The 15,121-nt window shown below is 43.0% G+C and overlaps 1 protein-coding gene across 1 annotated transcript in view; it reads right to left on the reverse strand.

Annotated features, from left to right (window-relative positions):
- Nucleotides 1–13,241: 13,241 nt before the first annotated feature.
- Nucleotides 13,242–15,121, reverse strand: part of LOC309564442 (uncharacterized protein) — a gene marked incomplete at its 3' end in the record, with an annotated part of 317,628 nt that continues 315,748 nt past the window's right edge. The window contains 1 exon segment of the mRNA XM_082269072.1: nucleotides 13,242–15,119. Coding sequence (XP_082125198.1) covers nucleotides 13,242–15,119 — 1,878 coding nt within the window.

Raw genomic sequence — 15,121 nt, forward strand, 5'->3', positions numbered from 1 at the left:
TCAGACGTGTTGGGCGGGAGGTGCAAGAAAGGCCTCCACAACGTTCTAGTCTTCACCGGGTACGCAATACCTAAATACCTTCTCATTTAGGTATGGACCGGCCAGGCTGTGCTCCCCCCCCCCCTCAAGACAGATGCTGTCTGGACACCCGGGACCTGCTCTGCTACACTTTGCTTTTGCAGTCTGTGAATTTCATGGTCGGGGCTTGTTGTGAGTTGCTGAACCTTAACATTATTTCAAGTTCTGTTCTCTGCAACAGGAGTGTTTCCTGCCACCTCACCACGCTGCACCTTCCTACTGTAGCATTACTCCCTTGGGAGCTGCTTGAAGCGGATTCCCCTGGGTTACCCATAGCAACAACTTATGAATTCTTAGTACTTTAATGGTTTGGCTCAGTCAGAAAACAGTCCAGGGGATTTGGTTTTTGTTGTTTTATTTTAGAACCTGGGATGGGAGAAGGGATGAGTGAGATATTCCAACATGACAAACTATGCACAATTTGAGGAATTCTAGCTATGTTGAATGCGGCAAGGCCGCTGCTTCACCTTGCCACTGAAGTGAAGTATTAGAAAGGTGAACTACCTGATAGATTACTTTTCAGGGTTCTACTTGACACCCCCTTTACTCTACTCTTCAGGGTTCTATTTGGCACCCCCTTTTTTATCACTGCCTGTGTGAGCTGACCTTCTGTCCACTGACTTCACTGGAGTGGTCCCCTTCCTGGGCAGACCCCTTGACAAGCCCCCTGGTACTCACGTACACTGTTTTTCCCAGGTAGCTCTGTCCACTGCTCCATCGTCAGCTTTTCCAGGACCCTCAAGGCTCAGCTTCACACCTGGCTCACTAGGCCGACTGCCTGTGACCACCTTCCTCTGAATGCAGGAGGAGAGACAGCCGTCACCCTTCTCCTGGGACTCTGCTTCCCGCCAAAGACGCCCTGTCACATGTGACCTCAGCTTTTATGGTCAATCCCAGGATGCACTGCAGTGGGACTGCCACAAAAACCCGTGTGTCACTGGCTGGGTTTCCTCCACTGTCCAACATGCTCCCCTATTGGATACAGTGGGGACACTCCCTCAGACCAAGTGACTCACACCTGGACACATGCAACAGGCATAACTAACAGATCAGGCTCCCGTGATAAGCAGATGGAGCAATATAAATGTTTTACCTAGCACCTGTCTTGGAGGGTGCTACACTACATACCAGGATTTTGTCAAAATCTCCGGAGGAGCGACCATGGGGATATGCTATGCCTGACGAGTGTTGGGAATACTATTTTGGATATCTTCTACGGAGTCTGATTTTAATTTCGATCTTTTAAGCGACTTCTCAGCCCTATAGTGCAGTCAGATTTGGTTTACCCAAACAGTGGAACAGTCTGCTATTAGGAACCTGTTCCATAGACCACAAATTGTGTGATCCCGTATTCCCGTCAGTTTATTTTCCCTCCCGTTGGATCCATAACGTGAGGATTAATATACAATCCATACCAATGATCACTCTCTTGCATGGTCCTGGCGCCTGCCCAGGAAAATACTTACTTTGCATGTGCAGCACTTTAGATAAGTAATGTAGGGTCTGTATAGCCCTGAAGAAGCATGTGGCGAAACGCGTCGGATTTGAAGCCCTATTTTATTCATTGATATTCCAATTAGGAATATGTTTAATCTGTATTGGTTTGTCTCTATGTAAAGATTTTTTTTTTAACTTTTTATTGGATATAATAAAAAGCATGTATTTTACATAATTTCGAATATCCCTCTTTCGCGGCCTGAAAAGTCCAATTTTCTCTTCCCTTTTCTTTGTTAGAATCTCAGGACTGCTGTCGGATGGTGAATGCCCACAGCGGGCTACTACGAGGGGGGGGGGGGCAAAGGGGATGTTGCCCCCCTGGCCCCCTGAGATTATGCTCACATTATGCTTTTAAACAAAATTTTATGATTTTTTCAACAAATGAACCAATGAACAAGGATTGACACAAGACTGTCGTGACCTAAACAGCTAGACAACATCAAAAAACTGATAACAAGGTACTCACAGAAGAGTTTGTCCAGCATTGTATGGGGGGGGGGGTAGGGATGGGAGGGATAGGGGATAAAGTAGGAGGTAGGAACCCCAACATGTCCCAATTAACTGCAGTGGAATTTCGTAAGTCAGAAAAACAAAGAAAATAGAAGGTGAAGTAGAATCACGTCAATGTAGGCTCTCGTTCCGTCGACACCCGTGCCTGTGGGTAGAAGTATATTGGGACCTACAAAGGGATAGTATTCCTTGGGGAAAAAAGTGGGAGGTCAAAGTATCAAAGCGGTCTGGTGGGGAAGGATGACCTTGAAAACACACAGCTCTCTTACATGACCACCAAGTGCCTATTGTGGAGTTGTTGGGGATATTTGTAGGATAGAAGTCAAATTATCTTGAGTGCAGGACCCAAATGACGGCTCAGTGGCCAGTAGGCAGGAGGCAAGGTGGTACAGCATTAGTAAGTGCGAAGAGTGGCCGTGTAAGTGCAGTTAGATAAATATGCAGACCATTTACGGTCAAATTTGACCGAGTTGGGTGAGTTAGCAGTTTTGATATCCAAGGATTCTCTGTCGTATAGTTGTTGTAGACCCAATTTCACTTCTTTCAAGGAAGGGGAGGCAGATTGAATCCATTTGGCTAGTATGACTCTCCTGGCTATCATATAGCAGGTTGTCAGCCAGGGTTTATGTGCCGTGATTACCGGGCGCTGCTCTCTAGGGCATGTTTCAAGCAGCACATCGAAATTTCCAAAGAGGAGAAGGTATGGGTTACCACAGGGATCCTCAAACTATGGCCCTCCAGCTGTTGCAGAACTACACATCCCATGAGGCATTGTAAAACTCTGACAGACTTGACTAGGCATGATGGGAATTGTAGTTCTTGAACAACTGGAGGGCCATAGTTTGAGGACCCCTGGGTTACCATGAGGTGTCAAGCCTGTTACTGAAGCAACATAAGATTCCACCCTATCCCAGAAGGTGTGAATTGGAGGGCAGAACCAAAGTCTGCGAGCTAGAGATGGTTTGGGTATTGCACAGAGTGGGCAGCATGTTGAGGAGAGATGAGAGCCATTGCGTGTGTATGTTATGTCATTTTATTGTATTGTCACCTTTTTTGTACATCTAATTAAAATTTATATATTTTTAACCATTTTGGTGCTACATGCTGCCCTAAAAAATCCCATATCAGGGGGTTTGATATATAGAATCTAGATTTCAGGGATGTGGGCATTACATATAAAATGTAACGGAGCTCCAGTACTCTAACCGAGTACCTCCACCAAGTCTGCTACCTCTTAGTTATCAGGGACCTTGGAGCAAGTCGTATCCAGTCACCGAGTCTTGTCTGGGATCCTCTAAAGGACCTTTTCCACCGTGGACCAGGCTAATGAGCTTACAGCCCTGGACACCCTTTCCATCAGCAGATTATATCCCTTTCCCCAAACGCCAGACAACACGCGGTGAAGGTTAACACAGCAACTTCCCTTTACTAGACATGGCACACACATTTTAAACCCCCAACAACCTCATATACAGGCGGTCCTCAGGCTACAAACAAGATGGGGTGTTGGGAATCGAACCCGCGACCAGCCACACCCCAGACGGTAGCCCTGCATACTAGGCTACCATCCTTTCCGGACATTCCTCCCTGAAGCCTATTATTCAACCTAAAGCCCCGTACACACGCATCGATTATTGGCCGTGAATTTTCGGCCAACGTCCGATCGGCCGTATGATGCTTCCGACAACCGACTCCGACTTTTCGGCCGAAAAAAATCTGGTGTGCAGGCTATAAAATTTTTGTTGGCCGTCAACACACCGGCCGATTTTCCGTCAGTCAGTACAGATTTCGGCAGACAAAAATCTGATGAGCAAGACTGGGCATGCTCAGTGAAGAAAAAACACACGGAAAGTAAACCAGCACATGACGTCACTTCTGAAGTAGATTTTTGTTGGCCGAGAAAATTCGTGTGCAGTCTAGGCACATTCCATCCAACAAAACACCACTCTGGACAAAAGTCGGACGATCGGTCGGCCGATAATCATTGCGTGTGTACGAGGCATTAGTCTTGTCAAGCCTTGCTCATCACCCTTGATTCCCCACACCTGGTACTTCCCTATATAAGTTCAGCCCCTTGCACTCCAGCTTGCTGATTATTGAGCTCCTGAGCCTTGATCAAGCTTCTCCTCATCTGTTGCTCTTGCCTACTACCATAAGTCCACTGCTGACCAGGAATTGACTACCGACTACTTTTCTGCTTTGCCCCTACCTACTGAACTGCTACCACCGTTGCCGATCCGGATTGTCTGACCACGCTTATGGCTGCCCGCCCTGACCTTTTGCTCGTCTGACTTCTCTCTGGTTATCCCTTGTCTGCTCCTCCACCTCCGGACTGAACCTGCACTCTGCCTGGCTGGGTGATCCTGGGGACTGCGACCTGGTGTTAGCTTGCAGCGCAGTCTATCCCCACCATCAGGGGCTCTAGTGAATACCAGCTAGCACTTGGTTTCCGCACCTTAGGTGAACCTGTGTCCTCATCAGAGTACTACGCAGTGTCCATCCGGTATCCAGCACTGCCACCACCGTAGCCGATCCGGATTACCTGACCATGCCTCCGCCAGACTTCCTGCACCTACTACCTTGCCTGCGGTCCTTGCCACTGGGCTCCACTCCTACCTCCGGCCAGCTGTCCTCTGACTCAGGTGAGCCTGTAGGATTGTTACATGGGGACTGTAGATTTGTTCTCAAGGATTGGTGATAAAGCTTCAGTGGAGACACCTTTTTCCCATTGGAACTCTTACGGGAGTGAATTTCTCGTCCTAGGGGGAGATTTGTCTCCCTCCGTTTGCAAGTCAAAAGTTGGTAACCCGGGGACCGCCTGTACATACAATGGTGCATAGAGTACTATAGTATAAGGAAGGGTGGGGTCAGACAATAGCAAGGGCTGATGGGAGATTGAGGAGAGACAAAGCAGCTAGTTTAACTAGTTCCGGACTGCCCGCCGCAGTTATACGTCGGTACGTTGACGTTAAATACCGGGGTTATGGCAGCAGATAGCTGCCATAACCCCAGTATTTTTTGAAACTGCTGGTGGTCCTCTCACATATGAGTGGTCCCAGTGGCGGATTCGCCCTAGGGATCACCCTAACGGTGCGGCGGAAGAGGTGCCCTCCCCCCGCCTCTTCCCGGTCGTTTTCCCAGCTTACCGGACCCGCCGGTAGCAGGGTAAACGATCCGGTCCCCCCCCCCTTACAGGCAGGAAGTCAAGTGAGGGCAAGATGCCCCCCCCCCACTCCACTCTATGGCCTTGGAGGACCGGAGCGACGTCAAACGTCATCTCCTAACAACGCATTTCGTCATTTTTTTTTTCATTTTTTTGTGTAGATTTGAGGTCTTTTTGACCCCAGATCTCACAATAAAGAGGACCTATCCTGCTTATTTCTATTTCAAGGGATGTTTACATTCCTTGCAATAAGAAAAAAAGTGATCGAAAATATATATTTTTTTAAAGGACAGTTTTAAAAATAAAAAAATAAAGATAAAATAGATAGGAAAATAAAAAAATATAAAAACATTTATGGGACAGTGTAAAAAAAAAAAAAAGGAAGGAAGAAAAAGCCAAAAAAAATGAAAGCGCCCTCATCCTATAGAAACTTCGGGTCCAGGCTGGAAATAATATTATTTCTATTACAAGGGATGTTTACATTCCTTGTAATAGGAATAAAAGTGATCAAAAATATATTTCTTTAAAGGACAGTTTTAAAAATAAAAAATAAAAGATAAAATAAATAGGAAAATAAAAAAAATAAAAAAAATGTATGGGACAGTGTAAAAAAAAGAAAAAGACAAAAAAAATGAAAGCGCCCTCATCCTGTAGAAACTTCGGGTCCAGGCTGGAAGTAATATTATTTCTATTACAAGGGATGTTTACATTCCTTGTAATAGGATTAAAAGCGATCGAAAATATATTTCTTTAAAGGACAGTTTTAAAAATAAAAAATAAAAGATAAAATAAATAGGAAAATAAAAAAAAAAAAAACGATTTATGGGACAGTGTAAAAAAAAAAAAAAAAAAAAAAAAAAAAAAAAAAAGTAAGAAAGAGACAAAAAAAAAATGAAAACGCCCTCATCCTATAGAAACTTCTGGTCCAGGCTGGAAGTAATATTATTTCTATTAAAAGGGATGTTTAATTCCTTGTAATAGGAATAAAAATTATCAAAAAAAAAAACCTGTAAAAATAAAAAAAATAGATAAAACAAATAGGAAAAAAAATAAAAATTAAAGCGCCGGTCCCCGTTAGCTTGCGCGCAGGAGCGAATGCACGTGCAAGTCCCGCCCACATATATTCAAACTACACATGTGAGGTATAGCCGCAATCGTTAGAGCGAGAGCAATAATTCTAGCCCAAGACCTTCTCTGTAACTCTAAGCTGGTAACTTGTAGAAATTTTTTAAAATGTCATCTTTGAGGATTTTTAAGTACCAATGTTTGCCGCCATTCCATGACACGTGCGCAATTTTGAAGCATGACATGTTGGGGTATCTATTTACTCAGGGTAACATTATCTTTCACATTATAGAAAAAAAATTGGGCTAACTTTACGTTTTTTATTATTTTTTTATTTAAAATAGTGAATTTTTTCCCAAAAAAAAAAATTGCGTTTGGAAGACCGCTGCGCAAATACGATGCGATAAAAAAATATTGCAAGGATCTCCATTTTATTCTCTAGGATCTCTGCTTAAAAAAAATAAAAAATAAATAATATATATATATATATATATATATATGTTTGCTAGAAAATTACTTAGAACCCCCAAACACTATATATACATATATATATATATATATATATATATATATATATATATATATATATATATATATATATATATATATATATATAGTGTTTGGGGGGTTCTAAGTAATTTTCTAGCAAAAAAAAAAATGATTTTAAACAACAAGAAATAGGCCTGGTCCAGAAGTGGTTAAACTGGTCTGGTAGGGTCCCTGGGAAAACGCCCTGCTGGGGAAACAATAGGTCAGGGAGGGGGGAGAGGCACAGACAAGGAAAAACATTCAACATACCCTGCACCAATAATGGGCACAGGGTGACCAAAATAGAAAAGGAATCTGGGGACCCACATATAGTGTCTGTCTTCCACCCCCCCCAGTGACGGGGACTACCGCCACATAGGAAAATGTATTGTTTTGTTCCTTCGACGCCTTAAAAACCCAACTTCCAAATTTGCTTACAGATAGTTCCCATTAGGGGTAGGGGGATTGGGTATACTGTGTTTTTTTTTTAATAAATATATATATATATATATATATATATATATATATATATATATATATATTTTTTTTTTTTTTTTTTTTTTATTTGTATTTTTTTTCTCATTTAACTGTTACCTTGTACTCCTGTAATTTTCTTCATTTTCCTAATTGTTGTTACATGTACCAAGCAATGAGTCAGAAGTAACAAATAATTGTAGTCCTGTGTGTATTGGTAATCAAATTAAAACATTGTAAAAAAAAAAAAAAAAAAATTATATATATATTTATACAAATATTTTTCTGTATAGTCTGTGTGTGTAATCATCGATGTAACCTAATAGAAGAATGGACCATGGGGCAGAGATAAAGATAGTTCCCATTAGAGGTAGGCGGATTGGGTATGCTGTGTTTTTTTTTAAATTTTTATATATATATATATATTTTTTTTTTTTTAATTGTATTTTTTTCTCATTTAACTGTTACCTTGTACTCCTGTAATTTTCATAATTTTCTTCATTTTCCTAACTGTTGTTACATGTACCAAGCAATGAGTCAGAAGTAATGAATAACTGTAAATATTATTGTTGAAATTGTTAAATTAAAATTCCAATAAAAATTTGAAAGTAAAAAAAAAAAAAAAAAAAAACCCAACTTCCTTATACCATACAAATTTTCGGGAGATAAGGTTACTGCAGCCTATGCTAGGTTTCATTTTTTTGTTGCCCCTTGGTCCTTATGCCCCGTACACACGTTCCGATAATCGTACGACAAAACTCGCTTTCGACCTAGTCTCACGATAATCTGATCGTTAGTACACAGCTTTCGACAGCCGATCACGACAGTTGGTCCAACAAAATCCGAAGGGACTGTAAGGGTAATCCCAAAACTCACGGGTTTCAATAACATTTTGACTGTTGAAGCCAGATGGAAAATTATATTTATTTAGACAAACATGTAGATAGGAGGCCATGTTTGGAGAGCAAGTCAATCTTACATTCTGTTGGCTTAGTGAACATTGCTCTATCTGACTAGGGTTTCCAATACAGTTTTATACACTACAGTGGGTGGCACCTAGCTATCTAATTTCCTTTTGAAGTCACATCTCATTCTTTGATAACATTCTTTGAAATGCGAAATGGACATTTAACGTAGACATGTCACTTCCAAAGCTTGTTGGCTAAACAGGTCTTCGAAAGGTCAAGTAAGCAATCTTAACAGCTGTTATACAAAAGGACTTCTCACACAATATATACAGTGGGTACGGAAAGTATTCAGACCCCCTTAAACTTTTCACTCTTTGTTATATTGCAGCCATTTGCTAAAATCATTTAAGTTCATTCTTCTTCCTCATGAATGTACACATAGCACCCCATACTGACAGAAAAACACAGAATTGTTTACATTGTTGCAGATTTATTAAAAAAGAAAAACTGAAATATCACATGGTCCTAAGTATTCAGACCCTTTGCTGTGACACTCATATATTTAACTCAGGTGCTTTCCATTTCTTCTGATCATCCTTGAGATGGTTCTACACCTTCATTTGAGTCCAGCTGTGTTTAATTATACTGCTTGGACTTGATTAGGAAAGCCACACACCTGTCTATATAAGACCTTCCAGATCACAATGCATGTCAGAGCAAATGAGAATCATGAGGTCAAAGGAACTGCCTGAAGAGCTCAGAGACAGAATTGTGGCAAGGCACAGATCTGGCCAAGGTTACAAAAAGATTTCTGCTGCACTTAAGGTTCCTAAGAGCACAGTGGCCTCCATAATCCTCAAATGGAAAACGTTTGGGACGACCAGAACCCTTCCTAGAGCTGGCCGTCCGGCCAAACTGAGCTATCGGGGGAGAAGAGCCTTGGTGAGAGAGGTAAAGAAGAACCCAAAGATCACTGTGGCTGAGCTCCAGAGATGCAGTCAGGAGATGGGAGAGAGTTGTAGAAAGTCAACCATCACTGCAGCTCTCCACCAGTCGGGGCTTTATGGCAGAGTGGCCCGACGGAAGCCTCTCCTCAGTGTAAGACACATGAAAGCCCGCATGGAGTTTGCTAAAAAACACCTGAAGGACTCCAAGATGGTGAGAAATAACATTCTCTGGTCTGATGAGACCAAAATAGAACTTTTTGGCCTTAATTCTAAGTGGTATGTGTGGAGAAAACCAGGCACTGCTCATCACCTGTGCAATACAGTCCCAACAGTGAAGCATGGTGGTGGCAGCATCATGCTGTGGGGGTGTTTTTCAGCTGCAGGGACAGGACGACTGGTTGCAATCGAGGGAAAGATGAATGCGGCCAAGTACAGGGATATCCTGGACAAAAACCTTCTCCAGAGTGCTCTGGACCTAAGACTGGGCCGAAGGTTTACCTTCCAACAAGACAATGACCCTAAGCACACAGCTAAAATAACGAAGGAGTGGCTTCACAACAACTCCGTGACTGTTCTTGAATGGCCCAGCCAGAGCCCTGACTTAAACCCAATTGAGCATCTCTGGAGAGACCTAAAAATGGCTGTCCACCAGCGTTTACCATCCAACCTGACAGAACTGGAGAGGATCTGCAAGGAGGAATGGCAGAGGATCCCCAAATCCAGGTGTGAAAGACTTGTTGCATCTTTCCCAAAAAGACTCCTGGCTGTATTAGATCAAAAGGGGGCTTCTACTAAATACTGAGCAAAGGGTCTGAATACTTAGGACCATGTGATATTTCAGTTTTTCTTTTTTAATAAATCTGCAACAATGTCAACAATTCTGTGTTTTCCTGTCAGTATGGGGTGCTATGTGTACATTCATGAGGAAGAAGAATGAACCTAAATGATTTTAGCAAATGGCTGCAATATAACAAAGAGTGAAAAATTTAAGGGGGTCTGAATACTTTCCGTACCCACTGTATATCCAATATATCTGCTTAATCATAAATCCATGTTTGATAATCATAAGTAAATATTTGATAAACAAAATGGCTGCTTCCCTTTTCCTCATCAGGACAAACCTGAAAACTTCTGTCGTACGACATCTTCTCGATCGATAATCGTTTTGTCAGTACAGTATTCGTACGCTAAAAGTTGATCGACAAATACCACGCATGATCGGAAACAGTATAATGATCCGCAGTGGTCAGACGTATATACATCACTTCCGTTACGTAGCTATGAAAAATACACTTGGTCAGTGAATCGTACGAAGAAAGTCAGATGGTTTGTACGCAGAGTTGCTTTCGATTTTAGTAACATACAACAATTACGAAACTTTAGTCATACGATTATCATACGATAATCGGAAACGTGTGTACGGGGCATTAGGTTACGTAGATGATTCCACACACAGATTGGACCTCAAATCAAACCCACACAATAAAAAAAATAAAATAAATAAAAACAAAAAAAACAAACAATTTGATAAGAGTTTTAAGATTTATAGACGTTAAACTAAAGAATGAAAAAAAAAAAAAAATGAACATTGAAAGACAACATATGAGGCTCAATTCACAAAGCTTTAACCACTTACGGACCGCCCTAAAGACACGGATAAGCGAGTTTGGGGTGGAGGAAGTTGACTGGCCTGCATCTCAGGGGTTGGGCTTGGCCCCTTAGTTCCAGGGAAGGGAACTCTTAAGGCATCAGCATACCAAGACATTTTGGACAATTTCATGCTCCCAACTTTGTGGGAGGAGTTTGGGGGTGGCCCCTTCCTGTTCCAACATGACTGCGCACCAGTGCACAAAGCAAGGTCCATAAAGACATGGATGGGCGAGTTTGGGGCGAAGGAACTTGACTGGCTTGCACAGAGTCCTGACGTCAATCCGATAGAACACTTTTGGGATGAATTAGGGTGGAGCCAGGCCTTCTCATCCAACATCAGTGCCTGACCTCACAAATGCGCTTCTGGAAGAATGGTCAATCATTCCCATAGACACTCCTAAACCTTGTGGACGGCCTTCCCAGAAGAGCTGAAGCTGTTATATCTGCAAAGGGTGGGCCAACTCAATACTGAACCCAGGGGCGTAACTACAGGGGTTGCAGGGGTTGCAATCGCTACCGGGCCCCATGCTCCAGGGGGCCCGGTAGCAAACCAGTGGGTGAACTTCTAGGATCTCAAAGGTCACACTTGCGACCGGGCCCTGGCATTTCACCACTGTGGGGAGGCCCCAAGATTGCAGGAAGGGGGCCCACTGCAGAACTTGTGAAAGGATCCTGATGCGGGACCATAATAAAAGGCCATGCAATGAGAGTAAAGAGCCCCAGGGTTAGTGGGAAGAGCTGTATTCCAAGGGGATGGGGGGGGAGGGATACCGGACCTTAGAAAGCCCACTCAACCCACAGTGGGGTATGGGGGTGTGATGTATGTATATACATATATATGAAATATATTACCTCAAACCCAACGGCATATAGCCTGTGTGCCAAGCAACTAAGAAATTATAAGAAAAAACAAAAGTGAAAGAAAAGCAGTTGCAAAGTATGGCTACAACGAAGGTGAGGTAAATTGAATCACATGAAGCTTTATTGAATGAAAAAATTATGGAATAAAAAGTTAAAACAACAGCATCAACATTGCACAGAATATTATAAGAGAATTACCTATCGACATAAAGATGAAACACTGCAAAAGGTCCTGTCTGGTGAAAAATGGCACCACTACGCTACAGACTCCACCCACCACCCCAGTTACACATTGAAAAATCCAACAATCACTTGAAAAATCAAAAAATATTCAAAAATGTTCATGACAAAAATGAAATTAATTGTAGTGCTCTTGGAGTGTGAACATGATATATATGGAGAGAGCCATCTCCAGTAGAAGCATCCAGTTGGGGATATTTGTGCAAATTTTGATATAAGAGTTTTGGTTGGTGGTTATCAAAGGTCTCCGTATATGACCGTTAGGTGCAGGGTCCTCACACCCATATGGTATACAAGGGTAATTGATGGCTCTACCACAACTTCCTCTGGTAAATGGATATGTATTGAATGGCTGCACTTTCCAGATGAATCTTTAAACACAGAACACAGCAGTAGACACCATGTAAAGCGGCACGGACATATGACTGAAACGGACAGACAGGCAAGCGAAGCAGGCAAACAAACAGATGGCTTTAAACATTGATTTGCATACCCGGTCTGATATTCAACCAGTATATGTGTCTGAGCAGTCAGGACGCTCTGCAGCTAAATGTCCTCTGGTCTGTGGATATTGCAGTCCGGTGTATAAGATTATGCTTACTGATAGACACACTTTGTATGTCTCCGACCATTCAGTCAGCCTTCCATCTCTATAGATTTCACCAGGACAGGCATGTTAGCAAATATGTAGTCACAGGAACAGAGCCGTTTACTGACCGTGTGGATGGTCTGAGTCCGTGTGATGTCCGCTTAGTGCCGTCCGTCAGTATGTAGAAGTCAGTCCGATTGTGTGTCCGGCCATGGTGAGTCCGTTGAGGGGGCAAGCCTTAGTGTCCGCCAGAGAGCGTGGGAGCTTATCCGTCTACCAATCAGGGCTTGGGCATCGAGCATCCGAACTGTGTACGCGGTCAAAGTTTTCGATAGGGTGGAGGGTGGAGTCCGCAGGCGTAGTGGTGTGTGACGTCGACGCGTTTCGCGTGACGCAGCACGCTTCTTCAGGACGTAATAAGTGGGAAGAGCCCCGGGCTTGAAGGGAAGGGCCCCGGCCAGGGGTCTGGGGGGCCCTTCATGGTTTCTTGCATCGGGGCCCTGAAGGTTCTAGTTACGCCTCTGACTGAACCCTAATCAAAAGTCAGCAGGCATCTTCTCTCCAGTTAGACTTATGTGATCTGTAAAACATTTACCACACTCCAAAAGTTGTTTGGATGCTCTGAGCTGTGAAGAGTGAAGGTGAAGTCAGCGTGTTGCTCCGCCCTACGCGTTTCGTCATACCTCATTTTCGTCAATAATTTAGAGCAACTTACTTCTCTCCGGTTAGACTTATGTGATCTGTAAAACATTTACCACACTCTTAAAGTTGTTTGGATGCTCTGAGCTGTGTACTATCATGTGTGCAAGAAGAGAGTGTTTTGCAGTGAAACATTTCCCGCACTCGGTGCACAGATAGGGACGCTCCCCTGAGTGAGTTCTCTGGTGAGAAGCCAGGGCTTCTTTGGTGGTGAAACATTTCCCGCATGTTGAACACGAATAAGGACGCTCACCTGAGTGAGTTCTCTGGTGAGAAGTAAGGGAGCCTATGGCAGTGAAACATTTCCCGCACTTTAAACATGAAAAGGGACGCTCAGCTGAGTGAGTTTTCCGGTGTCTAGCAAGGCCTGCTTTTAAGGTGAAACATTTCCCGCACTCTGAACATGAATAAGGACGCTCAGCTGAGTGAATTTTCTGGTGAGCAACAAGGCGTTCTTTAGTAGTGAAACATTTCCCGCACTCTGAACATGAATAGGGACGCTCAGCTGAGTGAATTTTTTGATGATTAGCAAGGTCTCCTTTGACGTGGAAGCATTTCCCGCACTCTGTACATGAATAAGGACGCTCATAGGTGTGACGTTTTTCATGCTTACGAAGGTTTCCTGGTTCAGAAAAACATTTTCCGCACTTTGCACAAGAAAAGGGACGCTCGCCCGTATGAACTCTCTGGTGTTTTTGAAGGTTTCCTAGCTCAGAAAAGCATTTTCCGCACTCTAAACAGGAAAATGGACGCACGCCTGTATGAATTCTTTGGTGTTTAGGAAGTAATTCTTTATGTGCAAAACTTTTCCCGCACTCCGAACATAAAAAGGGACGCTCACCAGTGTGAAGTCTTCGGTGTCTCAGAAGGGTTCCTTTTTCAGCAAAAGATATCCCGCACTCTGAACAGGAAAAGGGCCGCTCACCTGTATGAGTTCTCTGGTGATTAACAAGGTTTCCTTTGAGAGCAAAACATTTCCCGCACTCTGAACAGGAATAGGAACGCTCACCTGTATGAGTTTTCAGGTGAGTACGAAGGGTTGCTTTCAGAGTAAAAGATTTCCCACACTCCGAACATGAATAGGGACGCTCACCAGTGTGACTTCTTTCGTGTCTCCGAAGGGTTTCTTTGTCAAAGAAACATTTTCCGCACTCTGAACAGCAAAAGGGACGCACTCCCGTATGCCGTTTCTGGTGTGCAAGAAGGCATTCTGTCCTTGGAAAACTTTTCCCGCAATCTGAACAAAAATATGGACGCTCACCCGTGTGAACTCTCTGGTGTTGAACAAGGCTATTTTTGGTAGAATAACATTTTTCGCACTCCGAACATGAATAAGGACGCTCACCCTTATGAGTTTTCTGGTGTCTCAGAAGTGCTTTTTTCTTAGTGAATGTTTTTCCGCACACCAAACAAGACAAGGAGCTCCCTCCTGTGTGAGCTCCCTCATGGCTTGAGGGTTTCTGGAGATCGGATGGATCTGTTGATCTGTCAGGACTGTGAGAATTTAGATGGACATCTGAAGTCATAGTATGGGGTTTATCAGAAGGTTCCTCAGGATTAGAAGGATTCATTGATTTTAAATCGACATCTGAAGTCATAGTATAGGATTTATCAAGAGATTCCTCGGGATTTGAAGGATTCATTACTTTTAGATGGACATCGGAGATCATAGTATAAGATTTATTCGAGGATTCCCCATGATTGGAAGGATCCATCGATCTTAGATGGACATCTGAAGTCATAGTATGGGATTTATCAGAAGATTCCTCAGGATTAGAAGGATTTATTGATCTTAGATGGACATCTGAAGTCATAGTATGGGGTATAGCAGAAGATTCCTCAGTATTAGAAGAATTCATTGCTTTTAGATGGACATCGGAAGTCAAAGTATGGAATTCATCAGAAGATTCTT

Source organism: Pelophylax lessonae (assembly GCF_965119305.1).
Source record: "Pelophylax lessonae genome assembly, chromosome: 9".
NCBI classification, from domain to species: domain Eukaryota; kingdom Metazoa; phylum Chordata; class Amphibia; order Anura; family Ranidae; genus Pelophylax; species Pelophylax lessonae.